This window comes from Gorilla gorilla, chromosome 3 (assembly GCF_029281585.2).
Source record: "Gorilla gorilla gorilla isolate KB3781 chromosome 3, NHGRI_mGorGor1-v2.1_pri, whole genome shotgun sequence".
Taxonomy (NCBI): domain Eukaryota; kingdom Metazoa; phylum Chordata; class Mammalia; order Primates; family Hominidae; genus Gorilla; species Gorilla gorilla.
The window spans coordinates 70,445,643-70,469,961 of NC_073227.2; the positions used below are offsets into that span (position 1 = coordinate 70,445,643).

General features: G+C 34.8%; 1 protein-coding gene across 13 annotated transcripts in view; it reads right to left on the reverse strand.

Moving 5' to 3' along the window:
- Positions 1-24,319, reverse strand: part of EXOC1 (exocyst complex component 1) — a 51,735-nt gene that overhangs the window by 25,686 nt on the left and 1,730 nt on the right. For 4 of the 13 annotated variants that reach the window (XM_055385053.2, XM_055385052.2, XM_019025824.4 and 1 more), the window contains exons 2-10: positions 21,210-21,343; positions 19,110-19,240; positions 15,263-15,422; positions 11,125-11,312; positions 8,755-8,982; positions 8,428-8,560; positions 7,704-7,813; positions 6,851-6,904; positions 1,184-1,333 (exon numbers count right to left, since the gene is read on the reverse strand). In XM_055385053.2, the coding sequence (XP_055241028.1) occupies positions 1,184-1,333; positions 6,851-6,904; positions 7,704-7,813; positions 8,428-8,560; positions 8,755-8,982; positions 11,125-11,312; positions 15,263-15,422; positions 19,110-19,240; positions 21,210-21,333 (1,278 nt within the window). In that variant the 5' untranslated portion in view covers positions 21,334-21,343. Of the gene's footprint in view, positions 1-1,183; positions 1,334-6,850; positions 6,905-7,703; positions 7,814-8,427; positions 8,561-8,754; positions 8,983-11,124; positions 11,313-12,754; positions 12,776-15,262; positions 15,423-19,109; positions 19,241-21,209; positions 21,344-24,319 lie in introns of all 13 variants that reach the window. The other 9 variants (XM_019025833.4, XM_019025830.4, XM_019025828.4 and 6 more) reach the window with 3 other exon arrangements.

Below are 24,319 nucleotides of genomic sequence, written 5' to 3' on the forward strand. Positions count from 1 at the left end.
TTTTTGTCTGTCTGTCTCCTCTAGAATACGTACTCTGAGAAGGCAAGTATTTGCCTGTTTCCTTCAATGCTGTATCTCTAAGTGCTTACAAGTGTTAGCACGTAATAGGTGCTCAATTCATTTACTGATTGAATATATGAATGACTTTGCTCTTCCCCAAGTGCAGAATTTTAGTCAGCAGTATATACTACTGTTCTAAACTCCAAGCCCAGCAAGTTTGGCATCAACCTGTTCCTTCTGCTGTTGGAGTCTTTATTTTGGTTTATATTCTCTGTCTATTCCCAACACCATCTTCCTGGCTCAACACTTCATTTCGTCTGAATTATTACTTTAGGTTCTTAATTAAATTTCCCTCATTTAATCTTTTCCCATGCTTGAGGAATGCTAGTAGGTCCCATAGCTCATCTTTTTCAACATAATTTCTCACTGCCCTAGAATAGGAAATTTCTGCTTTGGTCACCCTTAACCTCATTGTTCTAGGACGAGTGTATATTTTTCCCACCTTTGTCTGCACATCTCTCTCCCCATCCCTGGAATGCCCTTTCTCTTATTTCTGGTTTATTTAATTGCACTCATTATTTAAAATCAACTGAAGTCCGATATTGTCCATGAAGTTTCCCCCATGGTCTCGAGACAGAGATTTTCCTTGTCTATACTGCCACACGCTTAAAATTCATTTCCAGTTTAGTGTTTAATTTTTTGCTGATTGTTTTATGTATGATTCTTCCCAGTCAGATTTAAAGCGCATTAGAGCAGATGCTTATTAGGTAGGCCCCAGGTGCCTGGAATAGTGGAATGCTTGCTTAATAAAGAGGCACTTTGTATTTCCTTAACATAACAGATTATAAATCCACAGAGGGCAAATACCTCACTTGCAATGCTCATACTTCCTTGTTTCTATACTGTACATAAAGAAACTCAGGAAATAAGCATAGCATTTAACTAAATTGATGCTTTAGGCTACAGTATGGCTTAATATTTTTCCATACTGAAGTTTAAAATTTAGCTCTCCTTTATCCAAGTAAATAAAATGAATGTTATCACTGGTAAAGAGCACTGACTCATTTTCTGCTTTGCTAAGAATGTACTACAGTATTTTAAACTTGGGGAACTGAACACATGACCTCTTGATTCTGAAAGATAATGCTCTATTCTCAGTGAGTAAATGACGTCAAATCCATACCTTTGTCAGTCCTTCATATTTTCCATAATCTGTACTCTTTAGCCACTCCATCAGCTTGGCATATCGGAGCAAATCTCTATGAAATGGATGATGATTGGGTAAAGTCAGTTCAACAGAGTGTTGGGCAAGAGTCGAACTCTGATCATGACCCTAAAGTGAGTAAATAAGTAAATAAATGTAATCAACAGAATGTTGGGCAAGAGTCGAACTCTGATCATGACCCTAAAGTGAGTAAATAAGTAAATAAATGTAATCAACAGTACAAAGAAATGTTACAATAAAGTCTAAACAATGACCAAAATGTGGCCAAGCCAAACCAATAAGACATAGAAAAATAATTAAGAATAGAACACGGAAAAATAAAAACCAAATACTTACACAACTTTTATATCCTGTGTATATCAAATGAACATTACCACCATCAGATAATCATAAATACCCAAGAATGGCACTCTGATAAATCAACTACCCATTCCGTCTTCTAAAGGAATGAAGATGGAACGTTTTAATGAAGCTTGTCTCTCTCATACCATATTTCACAATTTACCAAGCAAATGACCTTCTTGATATAGCTTGGATTAAGAAACACAAATAGAGAAATCATTCAAAACAGTCTACATTTATGGTATTCCCATTAGAGTTTGTAATATTTAAAACAACAGATAAAAAAAGTAGAATATAAAGTCTTAGAGCTTGGAATTGGAACCTTGGTCATCTGAGTCTTACTACTGTCTTGGAGCAGATTCAAATTGAAAATACAATTTCCCAACAACAAGCAAAAGGCAAACCAAGACAGATTTATTTGATGTAATTTTCACTCAATCTAATTTGCCTAGATAGCCAGAAGTTATTTGTCAGCATTTTGTGAAAACTGTATTAAAATTACACAGACTGCTAGAGTTTTGGAGCTAGTTAACTCATTTCCTGGTAAGGTTACCTAAAGCTAATTATGAATGTGTATCATACTAGTTGGTATACATTAGCTTAATAAGCATCCTGAATTTAAAGAATTTAAATTCTTTTAAGTTAAAAGGGATTTCTTTCACCTAATTTATATACTGTACTATATACACAAAATAACCTAGTGGTTATGAATTTTAAAAAATTTTCTTTTAAATACAGACTATGCAGAAGGAAACATTTCTGGCCTAGAGGAAATGAGGAGTTCCTTGGTAACTGAGAAAGAAAGATGGGAGTATAAGACATGCCAAGTACAAAAACCCACATCATTATCCATGTCCCTTCTTCATAAATGTTTTCAAATCAGTCTGTTGGAAAGTTTTCTTCATGTGAGAATACATCCCAATTTAAAATGGAAATTAAAAAGAAAAAAGGACCCATTATACAGAAATTACATATAAAATGGCAGAAAACAACCAATATACTTCTCAGATTCATCTTACTGATATCTACTTAGGTTAACTTGGGAAACTGAACTAGAGATGGCAGAAAAATATCACAAAATGAAACTGACCAGTTCAAAATAACAAGAACTAGAACACAGGGGCAACAGAAGTTCACAGCTACCACAGATGTTATACACAAGGTATATTAATAGGTCCATAATCCCTTTCTGTAATTCTGACATCCAAAAAGCTCTGAAAACTCAGACTAAGCTTGGCACCAAAACAATTTTGATGGTAAAACGTGACCTGAACTGACATGGGCCTATTTATAGTGCTTAGAGTGACTATTCATATTTTTTGTTGCAAAAACATGTGCTTGGAGTGATTATATAATATACATTACATATACTGTATTGCTTTTCTAAAATCTGAAACATTCTAAAAACACTCCTGACCCCCAGAATTCTGGATAACGGAGCGTGGACCTATGTGGATGTTCTTTTCTGGGTGGCTACCTGAATATAAAACAATCACATCTTCCAAAAGAATCAATGAGGACTAAGAGCTAAAGTGTTGAAGAATGGAACAATTCTGTATTTTTAGAATGCCTGGGCTACCACATCTTTTCTGTAAGGGCTAACAATAAAGATGAACAAAATCAATAATATTAAGTAAAATACACAGGCATTACCATTGGACTATAATCTATTTCTATGTTGCCAAAGGTCAATATAAACATTCTATTACAGAAATGTTTTTTAACCAAGATGCCAGAAGGATAATCAGGATTCTACAGCATCACATGTATTAGATACTAGCCAGATATAGATATTATAGTTTTAGGTCTACAAATGTCTCCAAATTGTGTTTTATTTTTTAAAAATTTATTTTTGGCCGGGCGCGGTGGCTCACGCCTGTAATCCCAGCACTTTGGGAGGCCGAGGCGGGCGGATCACGAGGTCAGGAGATCGAGACCATCCTGGCTAACACAGTGAAACCCCGTCTCTACTAAAAAATACAAAAAATTAGCCGGGCGTGGTGGCGGGCGCCTGTAGTCCCAGCTACGCGGGAGGCTGAGGCAGGAGAATGGCGTGAACCCGGGAGGCGGAGCTTGCAGTGAGCCGAGATTGCGCCACTGCACTCCAGCCTGGGCGACAGAGCGAGACTCCGTCTCAAAAAAAAAAAAAAAAAAAAAAATTTATTTTTATTTTTATTAATAGAGATGGAGTCTTACTATGCTGCCCAGGTTGCCCCCAAACTCCTGGGCTCAAGTTATTGGCCCACCTCAGCCTCCCAAAGTGCTGGAATTACAGGTGTGAGCCACTGGGCCTGGCCTAAACTATGTGCCTTAATTGGTCATGTTGATTAAAGGGGAAGAATATTTGACAGACTTATATCATACAAATGTTTACCAAATAGTTTTTATTAGTAACAATGTATCATTATCCAAAACAATCTTCCTCATTAATTTTTCTCAATGATTCAAGACTCAAAATTATTGTCTATGTTCTTCTACTACTGTTTACTGAGGCGCAAATGTCAATTAACTTGTTCAAGGTAACCCAGCTAGGAGGTAGGAGAGTCAGGATTTCGAACCCAGGAAGTTTGGCTCTAGTGTCTGCACGCTTAAGCACTTTGCTATAGTGACTTTTTAAAAGAAATGATACATTGGGGTCAAAATTTTAATAAATTTTCAAGATTTGGAACTCTTTCTTTCCGTTATGGCATACTTACTTATTCTTTTCTTAAAAAAAAAATCTGAGCAAAGTTCCAACAAACCTCACAAAAACAGATCTTAATCACAAGTCTTTCTAAGCTTTTAACCAGAAATCATCAATCCGTGTTTACAAAAATGTGACATATGCTTAAGGAAACAATTTTTGTAAAAGAAATTGAATGTTGGTGGTCTGCAATACAGGTTTTATTTTATTATAGCTTGTTTCTGTATATGTATGTTGAGAGAAAAATTTCTAAACTTAAGCATATGGTAAAAAGTTCCACAACTTCAGTTTTTTCCTGGTTGTACTTTTAGTTCAGTGCATTTCAGTTTATTTTCATTTTCTCTAAGTTATGTACATAATCAGTCTCATCATGTTGCTAAAGGCAAAAGTAGATAGAATCATGAGGTCTCTGTAGAACCAAAGGGGGAAACAAAAGGCAGAGAGTAGTTATCAAAATAAATCTTTCAAAAAACAACCAAAACAATTTTTTAAAGGACATATTCTTTATGCAAATATTTCCTCAATTTCATTAGCCTTAATTTGACTGTTTTCAATATCATAATCCTAATTAGTGTAAACTGACCAGATTCTCATTCTTGATCTTTCTAGACACAGAAATCCCTAGTAAATGTAAAAATTATGGGCAAGAGCCTATAATTTCAGGGGAAGTTGAGTGTGTACGATCTGAAAGATCTAAAAGAAGCTAACTACTCTTTATGTAACATTACTCTCATATTATATTACAGTGATTATTATATTAAAATACACTTCAAGTTTCACTTAAGTATAGATAACACAGAAGTATTAATAGGAAAGTTGCATTACAGATAGCATGCTCTGGATCAGTCATTCCCAAATGCAAGATGTTTTTCCTGGCCTATAGCAATAAGAAGAAGTACAATGAAAGAAGTGAGTCCTTCATAAGGGTAAATGTATTAATTTTTAAAATCTGAAAGGAAATTCTTATTCTTTTAGTGCCAAAATGTCATTTTTAAAATGAAAAGATAATGAAAGTGGATAATAGTATTTCTTTTTAAAGGTCTTTATTTGGTAAAATAAAAAAATTGGTGATTTGGTCAGTCTCCGAATTTTATTTCTTTTAATTTTACTAATTTGTGAACTTTAAAAAGACTGAGAATCAATGCTTTGAAATTACTGTTATATTGTGAATTGATTATTTTCACTGGATTCTTCAGTACAATATTTGTAAATGTTGTAACTATACATTTGCTATAAACTGTATTGCATGGACTCGTTCAAGTCCTACCTTATCTGCAATTCCTTCCATATCTGACTCCTTAAATTCTCAATAAACTCACTTTTGATTAAACCTTTTTAGCACTTACAGTCTACAGTTCTACAATTAGCAATTTATTACATACATTGCTAATGCACATTAGTCTTAACTCCTTACAAAGAGTAAGTACATTAGTTTTAATTCCTTCTTACAAGTATCTTGAGGGTAGGAACTATTGCTTATTCTTATATATGGTAGACAGTGAGTACATAATAAGCATACAGTGAAAATTCTGTGATTGCCAAAGAGGTGTACCATATTATTTTAATCAATTTTCCCAGCTTGTCTCCCTACCAGGAATAGAAATACCCATGTTTCTCAACAATTTTGCTAGGTGACCTGATGCACTGAATGCAACACTAAGAAAATCTTTCTTATGTGTGGGATATCTTCTTCCACCTTTTTTGGCACACCCCAGGTTGTCGCAGCATTCTGGTTTTTAACATGCATCACTCACATGTAATAACACATATTAGCTTTTCAGAAATGGGAAGCATTCATCTTAAACGAAGCCATTAGTTTACAAGGCAAGAAGCAAAATCATAAATAACTGCATGTTACAACAAACAGTTAAGGGTACAGAAAAGACTATTGTTTATTGGCTGGTATTTTCAATACTATCTAACAAATGTGGATAACATAATTGTCAACAGTGTCATTTTTAAAAACTAAGGAATTGTATAGAAATAGATGTTATTGAAGTAAGTACCTAAGAAAAACATGAATTAGTATTTCCTATGTGACATCTAAGCTTACTTTTTTCTCGACACTTTTCAGTCAAGTGGAATGTTAAGGGAATCTCTCTGATTCCCCCCTACCGTGCTTTTAGTTAGGTGGTCTTCCTTTACGCTCCCACAGTCTCGCTGTCATAACATTTATCCCTCTTGAGTATATTATTTGTTTGTCTCGCTTCCCTAGACTGTGAACTACTAGAGGACAGGATTGGTCTCTCATTTATCCCAAGTCAATGTCTGGTATGTACCTCAATCACCTGGCAATACTAAATAAATGAAGGATTAATATTACTACTATTATTAAATGAAGGAGTAATATTACTATTTTTTACTAAATGAAGTGAGTGAAAAAATGACAGAAAGAAAAGCAAGCAGAATGAGATTAAATGCTTTTTTGGCCAAAATAGTCTCTACTATGGGACATTTAAAAACTGCTACGAATGTGGTTAACAGGTAGCTTAAATCAGTAAGTTATAATCTGTAAAGATTCGGCTGCTGTTAAGTTTAGCAAACTTTATAGAAAAAAAAAACAGAATCAGAGAAGCTTGAGCCAAATTTGATGTACTCACAGGAACCGAAAGAAAGTAGGACCTGTTATAGAGTTGAAGGAGGGCCTGAGTAAACTAATTGGAAATAAAATATAGTAAATACAATTGTTTTAGAATATTGCAAAGTGAAAATAAAGTAAAAATCCATTGTTTTCAGGCAGTATTTCTAGATGAACAAGATATCCCCCCAATTTTTTTTCATTCAATAACTCTAATAAAAGGGACTTTTAAAAGAGATGAAAAAATAAGAAACCTAATTTATTGTATTAGATATTAAAATGGCTTTTATTCAAATCCCTCAAAGGTACTCTTAATATTATTAATAACAATATTATTACCACACTCTTAATTATAACATCCTTTTCCATATAAAAATATAGGCAAAGCATTTATATGAAGATTAGATCAACTGAAATTTGCAGTTGAGCTACAGTCATTTTCTTAACAATTATACTATGTACTAAGTACACAGAACTTACAAAACATTTAAAACACTGAATCAAGTCCTGAGTCTCACCTCAAAATACTGAAAAATAAAACAGGTCCAATAGTAAACATCTAACAAGTTTGGACTTACTTTTATAAATAAAAATATCTAAGTAGTATATGTAATTCATATGCATAGTTATTTGATTTCTAAAATCAGAGAGCATCAGCTGAAAGGAACTAGACTGTCTACCAAAAGAGGCAGCTGAGGCCCAAAGCACATCTATGAGCAAAGAGGCTCCTATTTCAAAATCTTAAAATCAAATATGTGAAGGAATTGACTGCAACCCCAATTAAACATATTAACATTTTTGTGGAAATGTAAGGTTAAGATAATACATAAATAAGCTATAGGAACATGCTCGTTTTAATAATAAAATAAAATTACCTGTTGAACAAAAACATTGTTGAGGTGACTGGCCAGTCTCCGGGCAAAAAGCTCTCGCAAATCACTGAATCGCTGCTGTTGCTGTTTGACTGCCAGAAGCAAGTCATGGCCTGACACAGAACGACATTTTGTGACCAGTTTAATGGGTAAAAAGATTTCCTTGATGTTTAATGGAACATTAAACGTATCTAACGTTTTGAAGAACCCAAAAGTTTTATGGGTGTATTCATTTACTTGATAAAAGTTAAGCAGGAGAAAAATGGGATTTCACAGTAGTTCTCAAAGTGTGGTCTTGCCTCACCATCGCCTGGGCACTGTTAGAAATGTGGATTCTAAAATCTCAGCCCAGATCTGCTGAATCTGGGACTGGGGCCAGGCAATCTATGTTTTTAACAAGACCTCTAGGGATTCTGACAGACACTCAAGTTTTGAAATAATTGCTCTGGTCTAACCAAAGCACCTACTTTCTGCTGGGTTCTGTGGATAGTACTAAATAAAGATCATGGTGTTGACTGTAGTCATTGAGGACAATTAGAAGGAGGAACTGAAGTAAAAAAGTTCCTAGTATCAGTAGAAATAAGTTGGGAAATCAGTGAAACTTGAATAGCTAATAATGTAACCCTAAACCACTTGTCTCATGTATTTCTTGTCAAAACCTTTATAACAAGTTACAGGCTTAGTCTCAGATTCTTGGTCACATTTTTGTCATTTCTAATGAACATACCTGGTCGAAGAGCTACATTCATGCACTGCAGAAGGGCATCAGCAGCATTGGTGCAGGCCTCAATGCCTCTGGAAGAAGCAAGATCTCCTTCCTGAAGGGCCTTTATATGACCTTTGGCCAAGTCCATGTGGTTCTAGAATATATGCAAACACACCATTTGCATGTGTAATTTTGGGAAATTTACAGGCAAGATGCTATCAGTCCTATCATTAGGTCTTTGGAATTATTTTAAATCCTGTTCTCACAAGGAAATTAAAAAATGTTTACAAATGGGTTTTATATATCATCACTAGTTTTTTTTTGTTGGTAATTTATGATCATACTTACCACAAGGAACTCTATCTCAGATAGGAGTTTAACATTATTAGTGTTACTAAGATGAATTAGGTGGTTGCTTTCAGAGATCTGATCCATTTGTTCTTTTACACTTTGGAGCATTTCCTCATAACTGCTCAGTTTCAGTTCAATCTGATCTACCTCCTTTAGAGCCTCATCTAGCAATTTCATCAGGATGTTGACTTGTTTTTCAGATGCCATGATTGACTGGATGTTAGCCTACAAAGTTAAAGAGCAAAACAAACAAACAAACAAATACTTCATGTTATTTAAATGTGTAAAAGAATAAAGGTGAAATGTTGCTAAATTTCTTTGAAAGTAGCATAACAAAAATTGATATATACCTACACATCTACTTCAGTTTATCACTTTATGTTCTTCCATGTTTTACACAGTATTTCATGCAGGTACACCTGCCTCTAAATCAATGTTAGGGACCATGCCTTAGGATTTTATATTTCCACAGACTGCACAAGTAAGGTTCCAGAATGCACAAGTAAGGTGCCAGAAAGTATCATTAGTAATGGCACATTCTCATTTCTATACATTTAGGAGGCATTAGGCCATGTTATCTCTAACATTTCCTCCAATTCTACCAGCTAGAAATTTTCTTAACACCTATGTGAAACCCTAAATAAAAGCATAATCACCTATGTGATATCTTAGTTGAGAAAGCAGCAGTGGTATACCAGACTCTGAAGGATATATGAAACTAATTTATAACTGTAGTATGATGGGAACTAGTAACAGGATGTAGAAGAGCATATGGCCGATAGACAGCTCCTTCTATCATCTTTTTTCTTTTCTCTTTCAACTGTTTTTTTTTTCTTCCCCAGGCAAAGCAGTAACAAACCACCATCCCCTTATCACTATTTTCTAAATGATTCTGACTATTGATTCTGAATTCCCTGAAATAAGGAAACTGCCAAATCCAAAATTAAACTGCAAAGCAATATGCTGACTTGGAACATATACACAATATTAATTAGAACAAAAAATATAAATCACTAAGCCATATTAAGAAGGCAAGTAACATGGTACAATGAAAAACCTGGACCAGAAGTTTAAAGAATATCATTGTACAGCTGACGCTGTGGTTTCACACGTTATTTATATACTATCCACAGTAAATAAAATATAAGTGCAATACGACTTTAAGAGTCAGCAGGGTTCAGAAGCCACTGACATCTCTTAAGTAACAGAGCTGGGGTTTGAATCTGCCCAGGATTTCTTCCTTAACATCTTAAAATCATTTCTAGGCTTTGCTTTCAGTGAGCTCTGTAAACTTGCAAGCTTGGACTATTCATATAATCTCTCTGGGCCTGAGTCAGACCCCATAACTTCTGTACCTTTCATGTATACAACACTAAAATTTAAGTCTTTAAAATGTTCCTTATCCTCTGAGGGATTTCTTAAATGCTTACCTTTTCTTAAAACCAGAACAAACCCAAATGATTTTAGATTAGCATAAGAGATGCTGCGCGTTTGATTTTTTTTGTTTTGTTCTGTTTTGTTTTGAGACAGAGTGTCACTCTGTCACCCAAGCTGGAGTGCAGTGGCACGATCTCAGTTCACGGCAACCTCTGTCTTCCAGGTTCAAGTGATTCTTGTGCCTCAGCCTCCCAAGTAACTGGGACCACAGGAGCATGCCACCATGTCTGGCTAATTTTTTTTTTTTTAGTAGAGATGTGGTTTTGCCATGTTGGCCAGGCTCGTCTCGAATTCCTGACCTCAGGTGATCTGCTCGCCTCAGTCTCCAAAAGTGTTGAGATTACAGGTGTAAGCCACTGCCCCAGCAGGTGCTGTGCATTTGAGTTACACTCAAAAACTGCACACAAAACAAAAAGGTCTATTCTAAAACATTTTAGCAGAGAAGTCACAGATCTTTCTCTCTGGCTCTCCTGTTTTCACCACACTCACTCCACTCTTCCTTGGTAAATGATTCACATATTTCAGCCACATTTCTCTCTTTATACTTCATCCCTATTTTTATTTTTTTCAAACCACACACATACACACAAATGCTATTCTTTGGCACTGAACTATTCAGACATATTTCAGAGGCTGAGCGAATCAACTCCCAAGATGTTCTCTGGCCTAGTTTTTACTCCCGTCACTTCATATCAAGAACCTCCCCAAATCCAGAATCTCAGCCAACTGTCTTCATTGGCTTAACAGGAATAGTTCATCTTTTGAACAAGAACAGTAAAAGACTGATGGCAGCTGGTAATGTGCTTATAGATGAAGATGGCAATAACACACTATATAAAGGCTTAAGTGCTGAGGTAGTATAATATGAACATCATTAGCCTTCTCAATCCACTATACATCACTTATTCATAGAATTCAAGAAAGTCTTACCCCATCTAGCACCTGCAGCTCTCTGGACAATTTTTCTGCAAAGGCTTCCGCATTCGAGATTGCATATTCACAGCCTTCCATCATTATTTCGATATCCTGTTCTTCTCTTGCATTTAACTCTTGGTATTCATCTACTACTTCTTCATCACCTCCTGTCACACTCTGATTTTCTCCACTTGGAACAGATTCTTAAAGAGGTAAAAATTCAAAGTAATAGTCAAAAAAGTAGAAAAGACTATAACATAATACATATAGCTAGGTATAGTTATAAGCACAGGTCACATTTAGCAGCTGAAAAAGAGGATAGAATGATTCAAACGATATGAAAAAATCAAACTTTATTTTTATAAATAATTTCATATGTTAATGAAATAAAGTTCTAAAAAATAAATAAAAAGCATGCAGTCTAATGCACTAACTTACAAGTGTTAAAACAGGCTTTCACCACAATTTCCCAAAATACAATTAAGCTAAAATGTAAAAACAAAATACAAAAACAGGTGGAAACAAACCTAAACATTTTTTCGTACCTGATGTGGCTGTTGCTCTAACAAAACAATGACTATGAATTCAGTACACACAAAAACAATTTGCTTTCCTTTTTTTCCCAGGTGAAATTTTTCTTTTGTTACTTTTGTTACTTTCATCTTCAGTATGTATATTTTTGCCAAATACTTTTTAATTAAAATGAAAAATGCATCTATAATCCATAATTTATTTTGGTCACTAGAATATTAACTGAATTATCCATTTCTTTGCTTAAAAAAATTTCACATGCATTGATAACATTTCTAAAGATAAGTTACAGCTTTCTCAATAACTCTAAGTAAGAGCAACAACAACATGGCTGTTTGAAATTATAAAAAGTTAAACAAGCTTCATGCTTTATAACAAAAGACCAAGAGGTCAAATCTGAAATGCTTTCTAGATGTTTCAGTTCATGTTTTTTTTTTTTTTGAGGAAATACACTAGCATGTGAGCACTGTATATAAAGCTTGAGGTTAGGAGGTAAAATGAAAGAAATCATTTTTAACTCCTAAGATGTTGTTTTATCACTCTAAATAAAGTTAGCAATTTCACAGACTTAATGGGGCATGATTTAAACCACAAACTCTGGATGCTTTTAGTATTCATTATTTTATAGGAAAATGAATATTTACATTCAGCATGACCTGAAATATGTTCATTTGTCCCAGAACAAAAAGAAGACTAAAACTTTTGGTACAGGCAATTACAGGTTTTAGTATATAAGTTCTTTAGAGAGATATTACCGATCTCCTTGTCCTTTCAATGAGTCCATTTAATTCACTGTGAAAAAGTTCAACTGTCATGTGTGACAGCTTATTAGCCACTAGGGGGCAGGGACTGCCCAAATCATTCTGTACAGGTCCTTACACAAGTAGACTTAAACAAATATTTTACATGATTATAATTAACTGCTTCAGAAGTATTTTCTAATGATATGTCCTTTGAAAGCCAATAATAAATACTATCATTAATTTTATTACTATGTAGATTTTTAAAATAAATTTGTCCCAGTACATCATTTCATAAAACATACAACCAACGGTATATAACAAAGGCAACTAATAAAAACATACGGAATAGAAGAAGAAAAGGTGTTACGCACCTTCTGTAACTTTAGGCAGTTCTGGAGAGTAAAAAGTATGAAAAAAGCAGAGGAAAGTAAGCAAAGAATATTAGCTGGGTAGAAAAGTAAACAGGCTTAACTTTTTAAAATACTACCCATATCTCATTTGAACTTCACGTTAAAGTTCAAAAGACAGCCAAATCAACTACCAAGTGGAAAGATCCACAAGAAGCTAAATTTGCCGTGTTCATTTTTCTTATTCACTTTCTGATAGTGACTACAAATATATTTATCTTTCTAATTTCCCTTAGTCTTTTAAGAAACAGTACTAACTAACCCTTAGAGGAGAAACCTGGCAAACTAATCATTTCCTGGGGATTATATTTAGGTCAGTTGTAACTCATGCATGTAGCCTAGTTATGTTACACAAGGCCCAAAAGCTTTACCCAGACACTCCCTCACAGAGGATTAGTCACAAAACATGGTTAGAAAGGACAAGATTGAGGCAAGTAAAAAATCACACAAAATAACAGTTCAAGCCAGCATTTAAGGATTCAAGTCAAAGATTCTTTTTTAAAAAGCTGGTTGCAAGTAAAAGAATGAAAAAAAAGGCCAAATAAAAACTTCAATCTACTTCAACTGCTGAAAAGTCCTCTTTTACAAACCTTATTCTGCTGAGGAGCCCCATTATTTAACTTACACATTCAATTGTCAACAACAAAAACTACCAAGTTGCCACTGCTACCATTTATAATCAAAATAGTCTTACTTAATTATTGAGCTCTTAAACTGGGGTGGTAACAATTTTTTATTTGTTTTCTAACATCACTCAAAACTTAGAGACATTTATTTTTTTAATGGGAATTAAAGGCTGTGATTTCAAGGCCCATAAAACAAGTTTGTAGACATTAATGAAGCTATTCCCTGAACTCCACTAAACCAAAGCAAGAGTTACTGACGTATAGCAAGTGATTTTCAAAATGAGATCCTTAAGGATCTTCTCAGTATTCTTAAAATCGATCTCAGTTAGGGTTAATGTTTATACACATGAACATGTCTATACTCTTGTTTTATGCCCTGAAAAATTGAATGCCTTTTTTTTTTTTTAAGTTAGACAATTCATTTTCAAAAACAGTAATACTCTTCTCACTGATTTTGGTAGTATTTCTTAATAAGGCAGATCCAGGTAGGGTATGTATTTTTCTATATGACTGTCCTGAAATATACTGGTTTAAAATCATCTTACACAATAAATAACATCTGGAAATGAATAATATTTGAAGACAGAACAGCAAGCTTGTGAATCACTGAATCACTGACTCATCAGAATGTTCAACCCTGAAATGGTAAAAAAAATAAAAGCCATTCGAAGCAAATTAAACCACGATTCAAGGCATGAAAAGTTACCATAAATTTCTTGAAGGTCATTCCCTCAACACACTCAATTACCAAGATGTTGGGGACTAGTGTTGGTGAGATGGCAACCCTGGGGATTCCTACATAAGACCAGCACTACTGATGGCTGACATATGTGACTTGTTTCTGCCAGTGCCAAGCATCAAGCCTAAAATCAGCAGCAGGCTCACTAATTACTAAGTGCTATCTTACAATGTTTATATCTTTAGGAAAGAAATTTTAAAAGTAGAGAAAATCTCATGTTTTCACTAATTAATGGTAGAGTTTTTGTCTTGTAACACAAAATGATGCATAGTAACATTCCTGAAGATATACTGATCAAAAATATTCTAATAATCTTCATGTCTAAGGATTTTATACTGGTAACATAATAATAGCTAATATTTACTGAGCACTTACTATGTACCTGGCACTGTTCTTACTATGTTCATATATTAAGTAATTTAATCCTCATAACAACCCTATGAGGTAGATACTATTATTATCTCTAGTTCTGAGATAAGGGAAACTGAAACAGAGAGAGTAAGTATCAATGCAAAGTCATATAGCTAGTTAGTGGCAAAGCCAGGATTTGAACCCAAGAAGTCTGACTTCAGAGCTATGTTCTTAACCACTACATCTACCCTCTGTACAAAAATACTGCTACAAGGATATTTATCCCAGAGCTGTTTAAAAGAAGCAAAGATTGGAAAACTAAAAAATAAATGATTAGTTAAATAAACATGGTATATCCATATAATGGAATACTATGGTGCTACTGAAAATAATGTTGGGGTAAGTATTCAATAACATGAAAAATGTTCATGATACATTATATGAAAAAGTATGTTAGAAAACATGGTGTAAATTTCTTTATCTTAAAAAGGTGTTTATGCATAGCAAAAAGACTAGACGAATATCTAACAAAGTGCTAACAGTAGTTATTGCTGAAGAATAAGTGGTTTTTATTTATTTATCATAATGTATTAATATTCTACAATAAACAAGCATAATTTCTGCAATAAGAAAAATTATTTTAAAGTTCTTTTACGATAAGATAATTCAGTATTCTAATTAATTTGAATGATGTCAAATTATATATTCACTTAAAGATATAATTGATTTTACATATACATTTTTATTTAACTTTACCTTCCAAAAGCTGTGAGCTAACATTGACAAAATCAATTTTCTTCCGGAGATATCGCTGATTCAATTTCCAAATGCATGAAATAAATGCATTCTTTTCAGCAGTGCTGCTGGCAACCCATTTATATATTTTTTCAAAGTGTAAATCAAATTCAGGATTTTCCTAAAATAAAAATATACAAAAGATATTATTTTTGATCACATCCTTTTACATTGTTAATGTAAAATCTGCATAGGAATTTATGCTGTTTTTGGAAAATGAAGGGTATTAAAAATCAGCTAAGCAACTGGAAAGGAAGAGTTTGGAGAATTCAATTTATAGCAAAAAGTTTACCACCCCAAAGAAGCTGGATGAAAAAACAACATACTGTTGTGGTCATTTTCTTCCTATGCCCTTTAGGTCTATGAGTAGAAGTATAGGATGCATTAATGGCTTTGTGGCTTAGCTTCCTCATCAGTAAGATGACAATGGTCTCTAGCTTTGACATGGACCTAATTTTTCTTTTTAAATTGCCTATGGAGTTTTAGTTATACATTTTCTTTAATAATGTACTATTATTTGAAACTGTAATTGGACACTAACTCCCTAATAAGGACTATATCTTCTAAGTATAAAACTTGAGAAAAATGCAATGTATATCCTGGTGTACTTTCTAAGAACAAGTGAGGTGAAAAGCAGAGATTGCGCCTAATTATTTTCTATTTTGAAAATAAGGAATGATTAAAGATATCTTGAAAGCTAAAAGTGCTGCTAGGTCTCAAAGTTCTTTATTTTTTTGAGACAGGGTCTCACTTTGTTGCCAAGGCTACAATGCAGTGGTGCAATCATGGTTCACTGCAGCCTCCACCTCCTGGGCTCAGGCAATCCTCCCAACCTCAGCCTCCTGAGTAGCTGGGGACACGGACACATACCAGCATGCCTAATTTTTAAAATGTTCTTGTAGAGACAAGATCTCCCCATGTTATCCAGTTGATCCTCCTGCTTCGGCCTCCCAAAGTGCTGGAATTACAGGCGTGAGCCCTGTTCCTGGCCTAACGTTCTTTCATGTGATAAAGAAGCTCAACTAATCTGAGAGAATTACACTATACTTTCTACAAGTCTCTTAAGCCACATTACAGCAATAATCCACATCAGGCTAATATTTCTCCCTTGAATGAATAGAACTACTTGACTATTATATAAAAAAACAGGCTGGGCTTGGTAGCTCACGCCTGTAATCCTAGCACTTTGGGAGGCCGAGGTGGGTAGATTGCTTGAACCCAGGAATTTGAGACCGGCCTGGGCAACATGGCAAAACACTTCTCTACAAAAAACACAAAAATTACCCGGGTGTAGTGGCATGTACGTGTAGTCCCAGCTACTCGGGAGGCTAAGGTGGGAGGACGGCTTGAGCCTGGAAGGTGGAGGCTGCAGTGAGCCAAGATTGTGAAACCGCACTCCAGCCTGGGTGACAGAGTGAGACCCTATCTCAAAACAAACAAGCAAACAAACAAACAAACTTATGGATGTATACTTCACATCCAAGGAATTAAAAAATAGGCTCAAATATTCTTAATGTTCTACAGGGTAAAAGAATAATAATATATTTGATTCATTTAAAGTGTTATTTGGGGGAAATGTAAATACATTAAAGTAAGGGAAGTTATATCAGACTTTCACTGTGAAGAACTGGAGTATCTCAGGAATCAGGACTTGACCTTTGGTACAACAATCATATTACAGCAGCATGGAACTACTAATTAGTTCAATTTATAGCTTAATAAACAGAATTGAAGCGTCAAAAATTTAAAACCTGCATTTACAATGAAAAGGTAATTGCATTATTACTTACAAAAAAATACAACAAGAGTATTGGCAACTAATATGAAACTTGATGGGAAATAATCTCTTCCCTGGGAATATTTCCCATAATACCATAAAAGAAGCTGAGTGCTCCAGTGGCAACACTCACAAATCAATGTGTGATACTAAATGGCTAATGTTAAGTTATGTATAAAAATTTTATGTTTTATATCCATATATAGCGTACACACACCAAGGTGCCTACATAAAATGCAAAAAAAAAAAAAAATCCATTAAGCAAGTCGGCAAGAGGCATCAGCTGTGAGAATGCATTCAAATAAGCATTCGGCAATGTTACTGAATTATGCAAGTCAACAGGGTTACGAAGTGCAAAACTACTGAAGGGAAAAATGTTTTTTAATAAAGGTGCAGTTTTAAAAACCCTTAAAGTGTTTTGTCTTAACAGAAAACAACCAGAAAAGTTTCCACTCTTGATCCCTCCCCATGGTAATAAAAATTACTTATAAAAGTTTTTTTGTGTGTGTGTGTGGAGACAGAGTCTCACTCTGTTGCCCAGGCTGGAGTGCAGTGGCGCAATCTCGGCTCACTGCAACCTCTGCCTCTCAGGTTGAAGCAATTCTCTTGCCTCAGCCTCCCAAGTAGCTGGGACTACAGGCGCGTGCCGCCACGCCCGGCTAATTTTTTGTATTTTAGTAGAGACAGGGTTTCACCGTGTTACCCAGGCTGGTCTTGAACTCCTGAGCTCAGGCAATCCACCAGCCTCGGCCTCCCAAAGTGTTAGGATTACAGGTGTGAGCCACCACGCCTGGCCTAAATTATTTTTAAACATCCCATTATAATTTTCTTTCCAATCTCCATCTTTCTAAATTTCTGTCAAATCCTGTTTCTACATTTCATATTTTTCTAAGCATTGGGTGCTCCTTATGGATAAAACAAAGGGCCAGTAAGCCTAGAATACTTAAAGAAAAGGCATGATTTACATTTGGAAGAAATCTGAATTATACAGATATAGAGGGCTCTCCTCAAATTGTTCTTACTTCATTTTTTTTTTTGCACCCAACTCAACTACCTGTCATTTTGTCCAGATTTTTGATCCTTGGAGGTTTGTACCAAAGTAAGGGTAAAATCAGAATTTTATTTTATCAGATTGCTTTACACAGGCAGTTTTTTTGTTTTTTGTTGTTTTTACTTTGTGCCTTTTTAGTAAATGTATGAGATTTGCAGAGTCAAAGAGCACCTGTAGTTTCACTAGTATAAGCCTTGCTATTATGTTTGTCCCATCGACATACAAGTAGTTGTGGTACAAAGTATTCCCTTGTGCTATGGAGGTGTGTTAGGGCTGCAGAGAAAGATGAAGGGCAGAGTGAGAGAGGGCCAGGGGGAGGAAGCACCTAATTTAATCAAAGGAGGCCAACTTGACTGCTTTGAAAAAAGGGTATTGCTGTGAAAAGCTTTGAACTGTCAGGAACATAGGTGGTCCTTTAATGTGATTATCACATTAATCACCTTTCTTGGAGTTTGAGTGTGGTTTATCTATAACGTGTAAGTTTATATCTTCATAGATCTTATTATTTACATTCCTTAAAATAAGGTTATGTAACCCGCTATCATTTCTTTTTTTTTTTTTTTGATCCACAAACATCAAAGCCATGGTGGCCTCAAAAGGCCAGTCTGGCTGCCCCAGCTGGTGATTCTATGTTTACTCATGAAGACTAAGGAAGGATCACTTTGGTTATATGATTTTGATTAAACAAACAAACAAACAAGCAAAAAAAACTCATGACACACCACTTTAAAATCCATACTATGTATAGATTTTATACAAATTATACTTAATCTAAACACAGAAATGTATACAGTCAAGGTAATTTTGCTCTAGTTTATGTAGCTTGTGCACAAACATAATTATAGCTTAAAAAAAGCAAAAAAATAAGAAAACAAACATATATATTAATTTGTTTTTAGATCATTTTAGAATACGTAATACCATGTTATAAAATGAAAGATGCTTTCTGAACACAGGTCAAAGAACTGAGAAAAACCTACTTTGATAGCATCTTTGGCATCTACCACAGCAAGATCTCGAAGGGCCCATGCAATCTGCCTTTTGTAGAAATCTCCCTTATCGGATTTCTTGACTTTGACCACCTTAACCTGCACAGGGCGTTCAGTTGTCACTGTTGAGTAAAACGCACACTTTTATTAGAAATATTACCCCTTTCACTCATTCTTCATTCACTCATTGCAAGTATAGCTTTCAGGTGCCTAGTAGCTGATACTAAAAGAGGTGTAATACTTTGCAACAAGTGCTATGACTGAGGAAAGCACAGAATCCTAATAGAAGCATCTAAGTCAGACTAGAAGATCAGAGGAGATTCCTTGAAAAATAAAGGAATGATATATTAACAATAAATTAATTCAGACCAGTTTTAAAGAAAAGTATGAGGTAAAAATCTAAAGAATGATTGACATAAGTAAAGTCTGCGAGGCTTGAAAGAGCAAAATACCACTTCAAAGAGCAACAATATATTTATATATAAAGTTCCTACTATGTTGCCCAGGCTGGTCTTAATTAAACTCCTGGGCTCCAGCGATCTGCCCACCTCAGCTTCCCCAAGTGCTGGAATTACAGGCATGAGCCACTGCTCCTGGCCTAAGAATTTCTTTATAGCAATGCAAGAATGGCCTAATACAAATACATTACGATTGAGTGAGGTCATTCTAAAAAGTCAATTTATCATTTGGAAAACCAAGTACAATTATATACTACACTAACAAGGAAGAAAATTTTATGATAATATCAATGATATGAAAAAGCAGTTGATAAAATTCAACTCCCATTCATGATTTTTTTAAAAAGTGTAAGAAACCAGGAATAGAAGGGAACTTACTTAACACTGTAAAGTATAGCTATAAAAATCCTACACCAAATACCATGCTTAAAAATGAAGTCATTCTCCTTGAGATGGGGACTGTATTGATAGTCCTAACTAGGAAACTAAACCAACAAAAATAAAAGATATAAAAACTATAAAGGAAGGAAGAAAAATATCACTACTTTCAAAAAGTCTACAAATAATTAGAATTAATAAGAAAGTTTGGCAAGATTGATAGACATCCATATAAAACACCAACAATTCATTGTAGAATTCTAACAATATATGATTTTAAAATGTATTAATGTTAATAAGCGCTTTCATGACTATCAAATAAAATCTAAGAATAAACCAATACCCAGGAGCAAATCCAAGAATATACATGCCAAACCTTTAGAGAAAATGATGAAACTTATAAAGTTAAAAAACACCTAGATAAATAGAGAACTGTACCATGTTCATGGACACAAAGATTCAATACAATAAAAATGCAAGTTCTCTCCAAATTGAACTATAGGTTCAAAACAATTCCAATCAAAATCCCAACAAAGTCTGAAACTCAACAAGTTGTTTCTAAAATTTAGGTGGAATAAAGAACAAAAACAAAATAAAAATAACATATAAGATGACAACCAGAATGCTCACACACACCATGACAGATGTCAACACAGGTGAACTAAGACTAAACTGTAAAAGGCAAAATTATAAAACTTTTAGAATTTAGGAAAATATTTTTATGACTGCACAAAAGATACAGGGAAGGATCTTTTAAGACACCAAAAGGGAAAGCCATAAAGGATTAATTAATTTTATTTAGTTTAAATTATAAATTTCATTAAAAGGCATCATAAAAAGTGAAAAGACAAGCCACTAACTGGGATGCATACAACCAACAAAAGGTTGATACCCAGATTATAGAAAGAACTTGTACAAATCAGTAAAAGGACAAGCAACACAACAGAAAAATGAGTAAAAGGCTTAAACGGTAAATTTCATACACAACAGAATGAAATGACTAAGAAATTCATGAGAAGATGCTCAATCTCATCATTATAGGGAAATATAATTTAAAACCACAATGAGATACTATTTCACTGCCACCAGATTGGCAACAATTAACAGCCTGTCAAAGCCAAGTGTTAACTAGGAATGTGTTGACCCAACAATTTTTCCAATTACAGAGACAATGAGGATATTCAAAACAAAGAGGAAATATCTTCTAAATAATAAAAGGATACAAAACAAGTACTCTTTCTTACTAAATACCCACCTGTGGCACATAAAAAACAGTTCTTTTTCTTTTTTCCTGCTTTGCAGACATTCACAATGCTCAGCAGGCGTTCATCATTTGGTGTAAAAATGTCTCTTTGTAATGCATGCTTGATTGCTGTCATCTTTCCTCAGCTGAAAAATGTGGAGTATAGATATTAAGCTCACCCTCAACATCATTCCATCTTATACTTCTGAATTTATGATTTGAAAATAATTTTTGGTTAACAAGCCTAGGAAAAATGATTTAATATATGAATACACCTATATCACAAAAATACAAAGCTGTAAGTTTGGAAATAAAATTAGAGAACCAGTGTTATCAAACTCTAAAATGTTTGGAAATGCTCACCAAGTATACACACACACACAAGATTTAAGAAAAAAATCTTCGACCCACTGCTCAATCTTTTAATATAGTTTTCTACATAAAGAACCCTTACAACAATAAAAAGACAAATAACCCCATTAAAAATTGAATAAAAGACCTGAACAGACATTTTTCCAAAGATATACAAATGGCCAATAAGCATATGAAAACATGCTTAACATCACTGGCCACTAGGGAAATGCAAATCAAAACCACAATGAGGTATCAACCACTTTACACCCATGAGGGTGGTTAAAATAAAAACGATAGAAAATAACAAGTGTTGGTGAAGATGAGAGGAAACAGAACTCTCATACATTGCTGGTGGGATTGTAAAATGGTGCAGCCACTTTGGAAAACAGCTTGGTGACTCCTCATAAAGTGAAACATGGGCTACCTTATAATCCAACAATTCCACTCCCAGGAGAACTGAAAACATATGTCCACACAAAAATTTGTACATGAATGTTCATGGTAGCACTATTTGCAATAGCCAAAAAATGGAAATAACAGAAATGTCCATCAAATGATATATAAACAAAATGTGGTATATCCATACAATGGATTATTATCCGGCTGCAAAAAAAACAAAGGGCCGGGCGCGGGCGGTGGCTCACGCTTGTAATCCCAGCACTTTGGGAGGCCGAGGCGGGCGGATCAAGAGGTCAGGAGATCGAGACCACGGTGAAACCCCGTCTCTACTAAAAATACAAAAAAATTAGCCGGGCATGGTGGTGGGTGCCTGTAGTACCAGCTACTGGGAGAGGCTGAGGCAGGAGAATGGCATGAACTCGGGAGGCGGAGCTTGCAGTGAGCCGAGACTGCGCCACTGCACTACAGCCTGGGAGACAGAGCCAGACTCTGTCGCAAAAAAAAAAAAAAAAAAAAAAAAAGGAAATGAAGTAATGAAACATGCTAAAATATTGATGAATCTTGAAAAGATTATGCTAAGTGAAAGGAGTCAGCCACAAAAGACCATGTATTGTATGATTCCATTTATATAAAATATCCAGAGTAGGAAAATCCATAGATACAGAAATATAAGTGGTTTTCGGGAGCTGGAAGGGAAGGTGGAAAGGAGGATTGACTGTTAATGGGTATGGAGTTTCTTTTTTGGGATGATGACAATGTCTTTCAACTAGGTAGTAATGATGGTTATACAACCTTGTGAATATGCCAAAAACCACTCAATTATACAATTGAAAAGGGTAAATTTTATGATACATAATCTCAATAAAACTGTTATAAAAATAGGTTTCCACTTATCTCCTTTTTCTTATCTAACTCAGCATCTTTTCAAACATCAACTTAAAATAACTTTAAATCTCTATTTTATTTTTCATATACATATTTGTGTGGATATGTATTATAATTTTTCAATGCAAATGTGTAGTATTTCATACATGTGAGCTTGCCTAGGACACTAACTTCTAAAACACTATTTCTTTCTATGGGAAAATGAAGAAATCACGATTTTTAAATAAATGATTTACAACGTATTTTTATAGCACAATGACTATTTTGTAAACCAAGTCTTTCCAATATTTTACTCAATCTGTAAAACTTCTATCTCTGCTCCAATTCCAAAAATTGCTTTTCTCATAAAATTCACATCTTCCCACTTCCACTTCATCTCAGCCTCTAGTCTTCTGACATTGCCCTTCTTTCTGTTCTCTTAATCTGGCCTCTCCAAGTTTACTTCTTTTCCAACCTAGCCTGGAGACAGTGCTCATTTCCCTATACCTAAACTATCCCCTACAATTATTTCACCCTGTTTGTAGACCAGCTGATCTTGTTTTTATCAATCTCCATAAACTGTATTATTTTCTTCACTTCTCTTGGACTACCAGATGCCACTTTCAAAAGCCACATATCCACGCTCATTGCGTGCATTACAAATATCTACATCCAGTGAAAGTTAGACTTTCAATGCTGCTCGGCAATTAATCCCTCATTTGATGATTCCTTTTTCCATTCCCCATGACTATTGTTGTAAATCCTTATTACTCTCCTTCAGTTTCCAGGTCTAGCGGTTAGCCTCCTCCCTCTCTGCAAATGACTTAACAATCTACCTTGCAGAGGATATAAAAGCCATGAAATACAGTTTTCCCCAATTGCTTGCTTCTCCGTCTCTCCACACCTTCACCCAACCTATCCTCCTTTTGGCCTATTATAGAGTGTCCATGCTGCTAATCCCTTAATATGTTGTAGGGCCCAGACACTATGTTATATTTCTTCCTAAGCCCAAGCCACAATGGCACTGGCCAGTTTACTTTTCTATCTCTGGGCTTTTGTTCATGCAATCTTCTTTTCGCAGAATTCTCTTCTCCCTAGGAAATTACAATTCATCCCTCAAGATTGTGCTAAAATGTCATCTTTTCTGTAAAGTAGCCCCCTCCCTGCCGCCGCCCCACGCAAGGAGTAATTTCTACCTCTCTAACGCTTCCCCTCTACTTCATAAATACGGCATTTATGAATTGTATTTTCTAGCTAGCTGTATTTTATCCCCTATTAAAAGTAGGACCATGTCTTAATCATCTTTGTATTCCTAGAACTTGGCAAACTAGGCATTTAACAAATGCTTAAATTCACTAACATGACAGCTATAGCTCCTCCAAGATTCCCCTTTCCTAACTTTCACATCTATAAGCAAATGTCCAGGTTCAAAACCTACCATATTTGCTTCCCTATTCCCTTATCAACATGAAATCTGCTACCACATTCTGCGATTTCCCCCCATC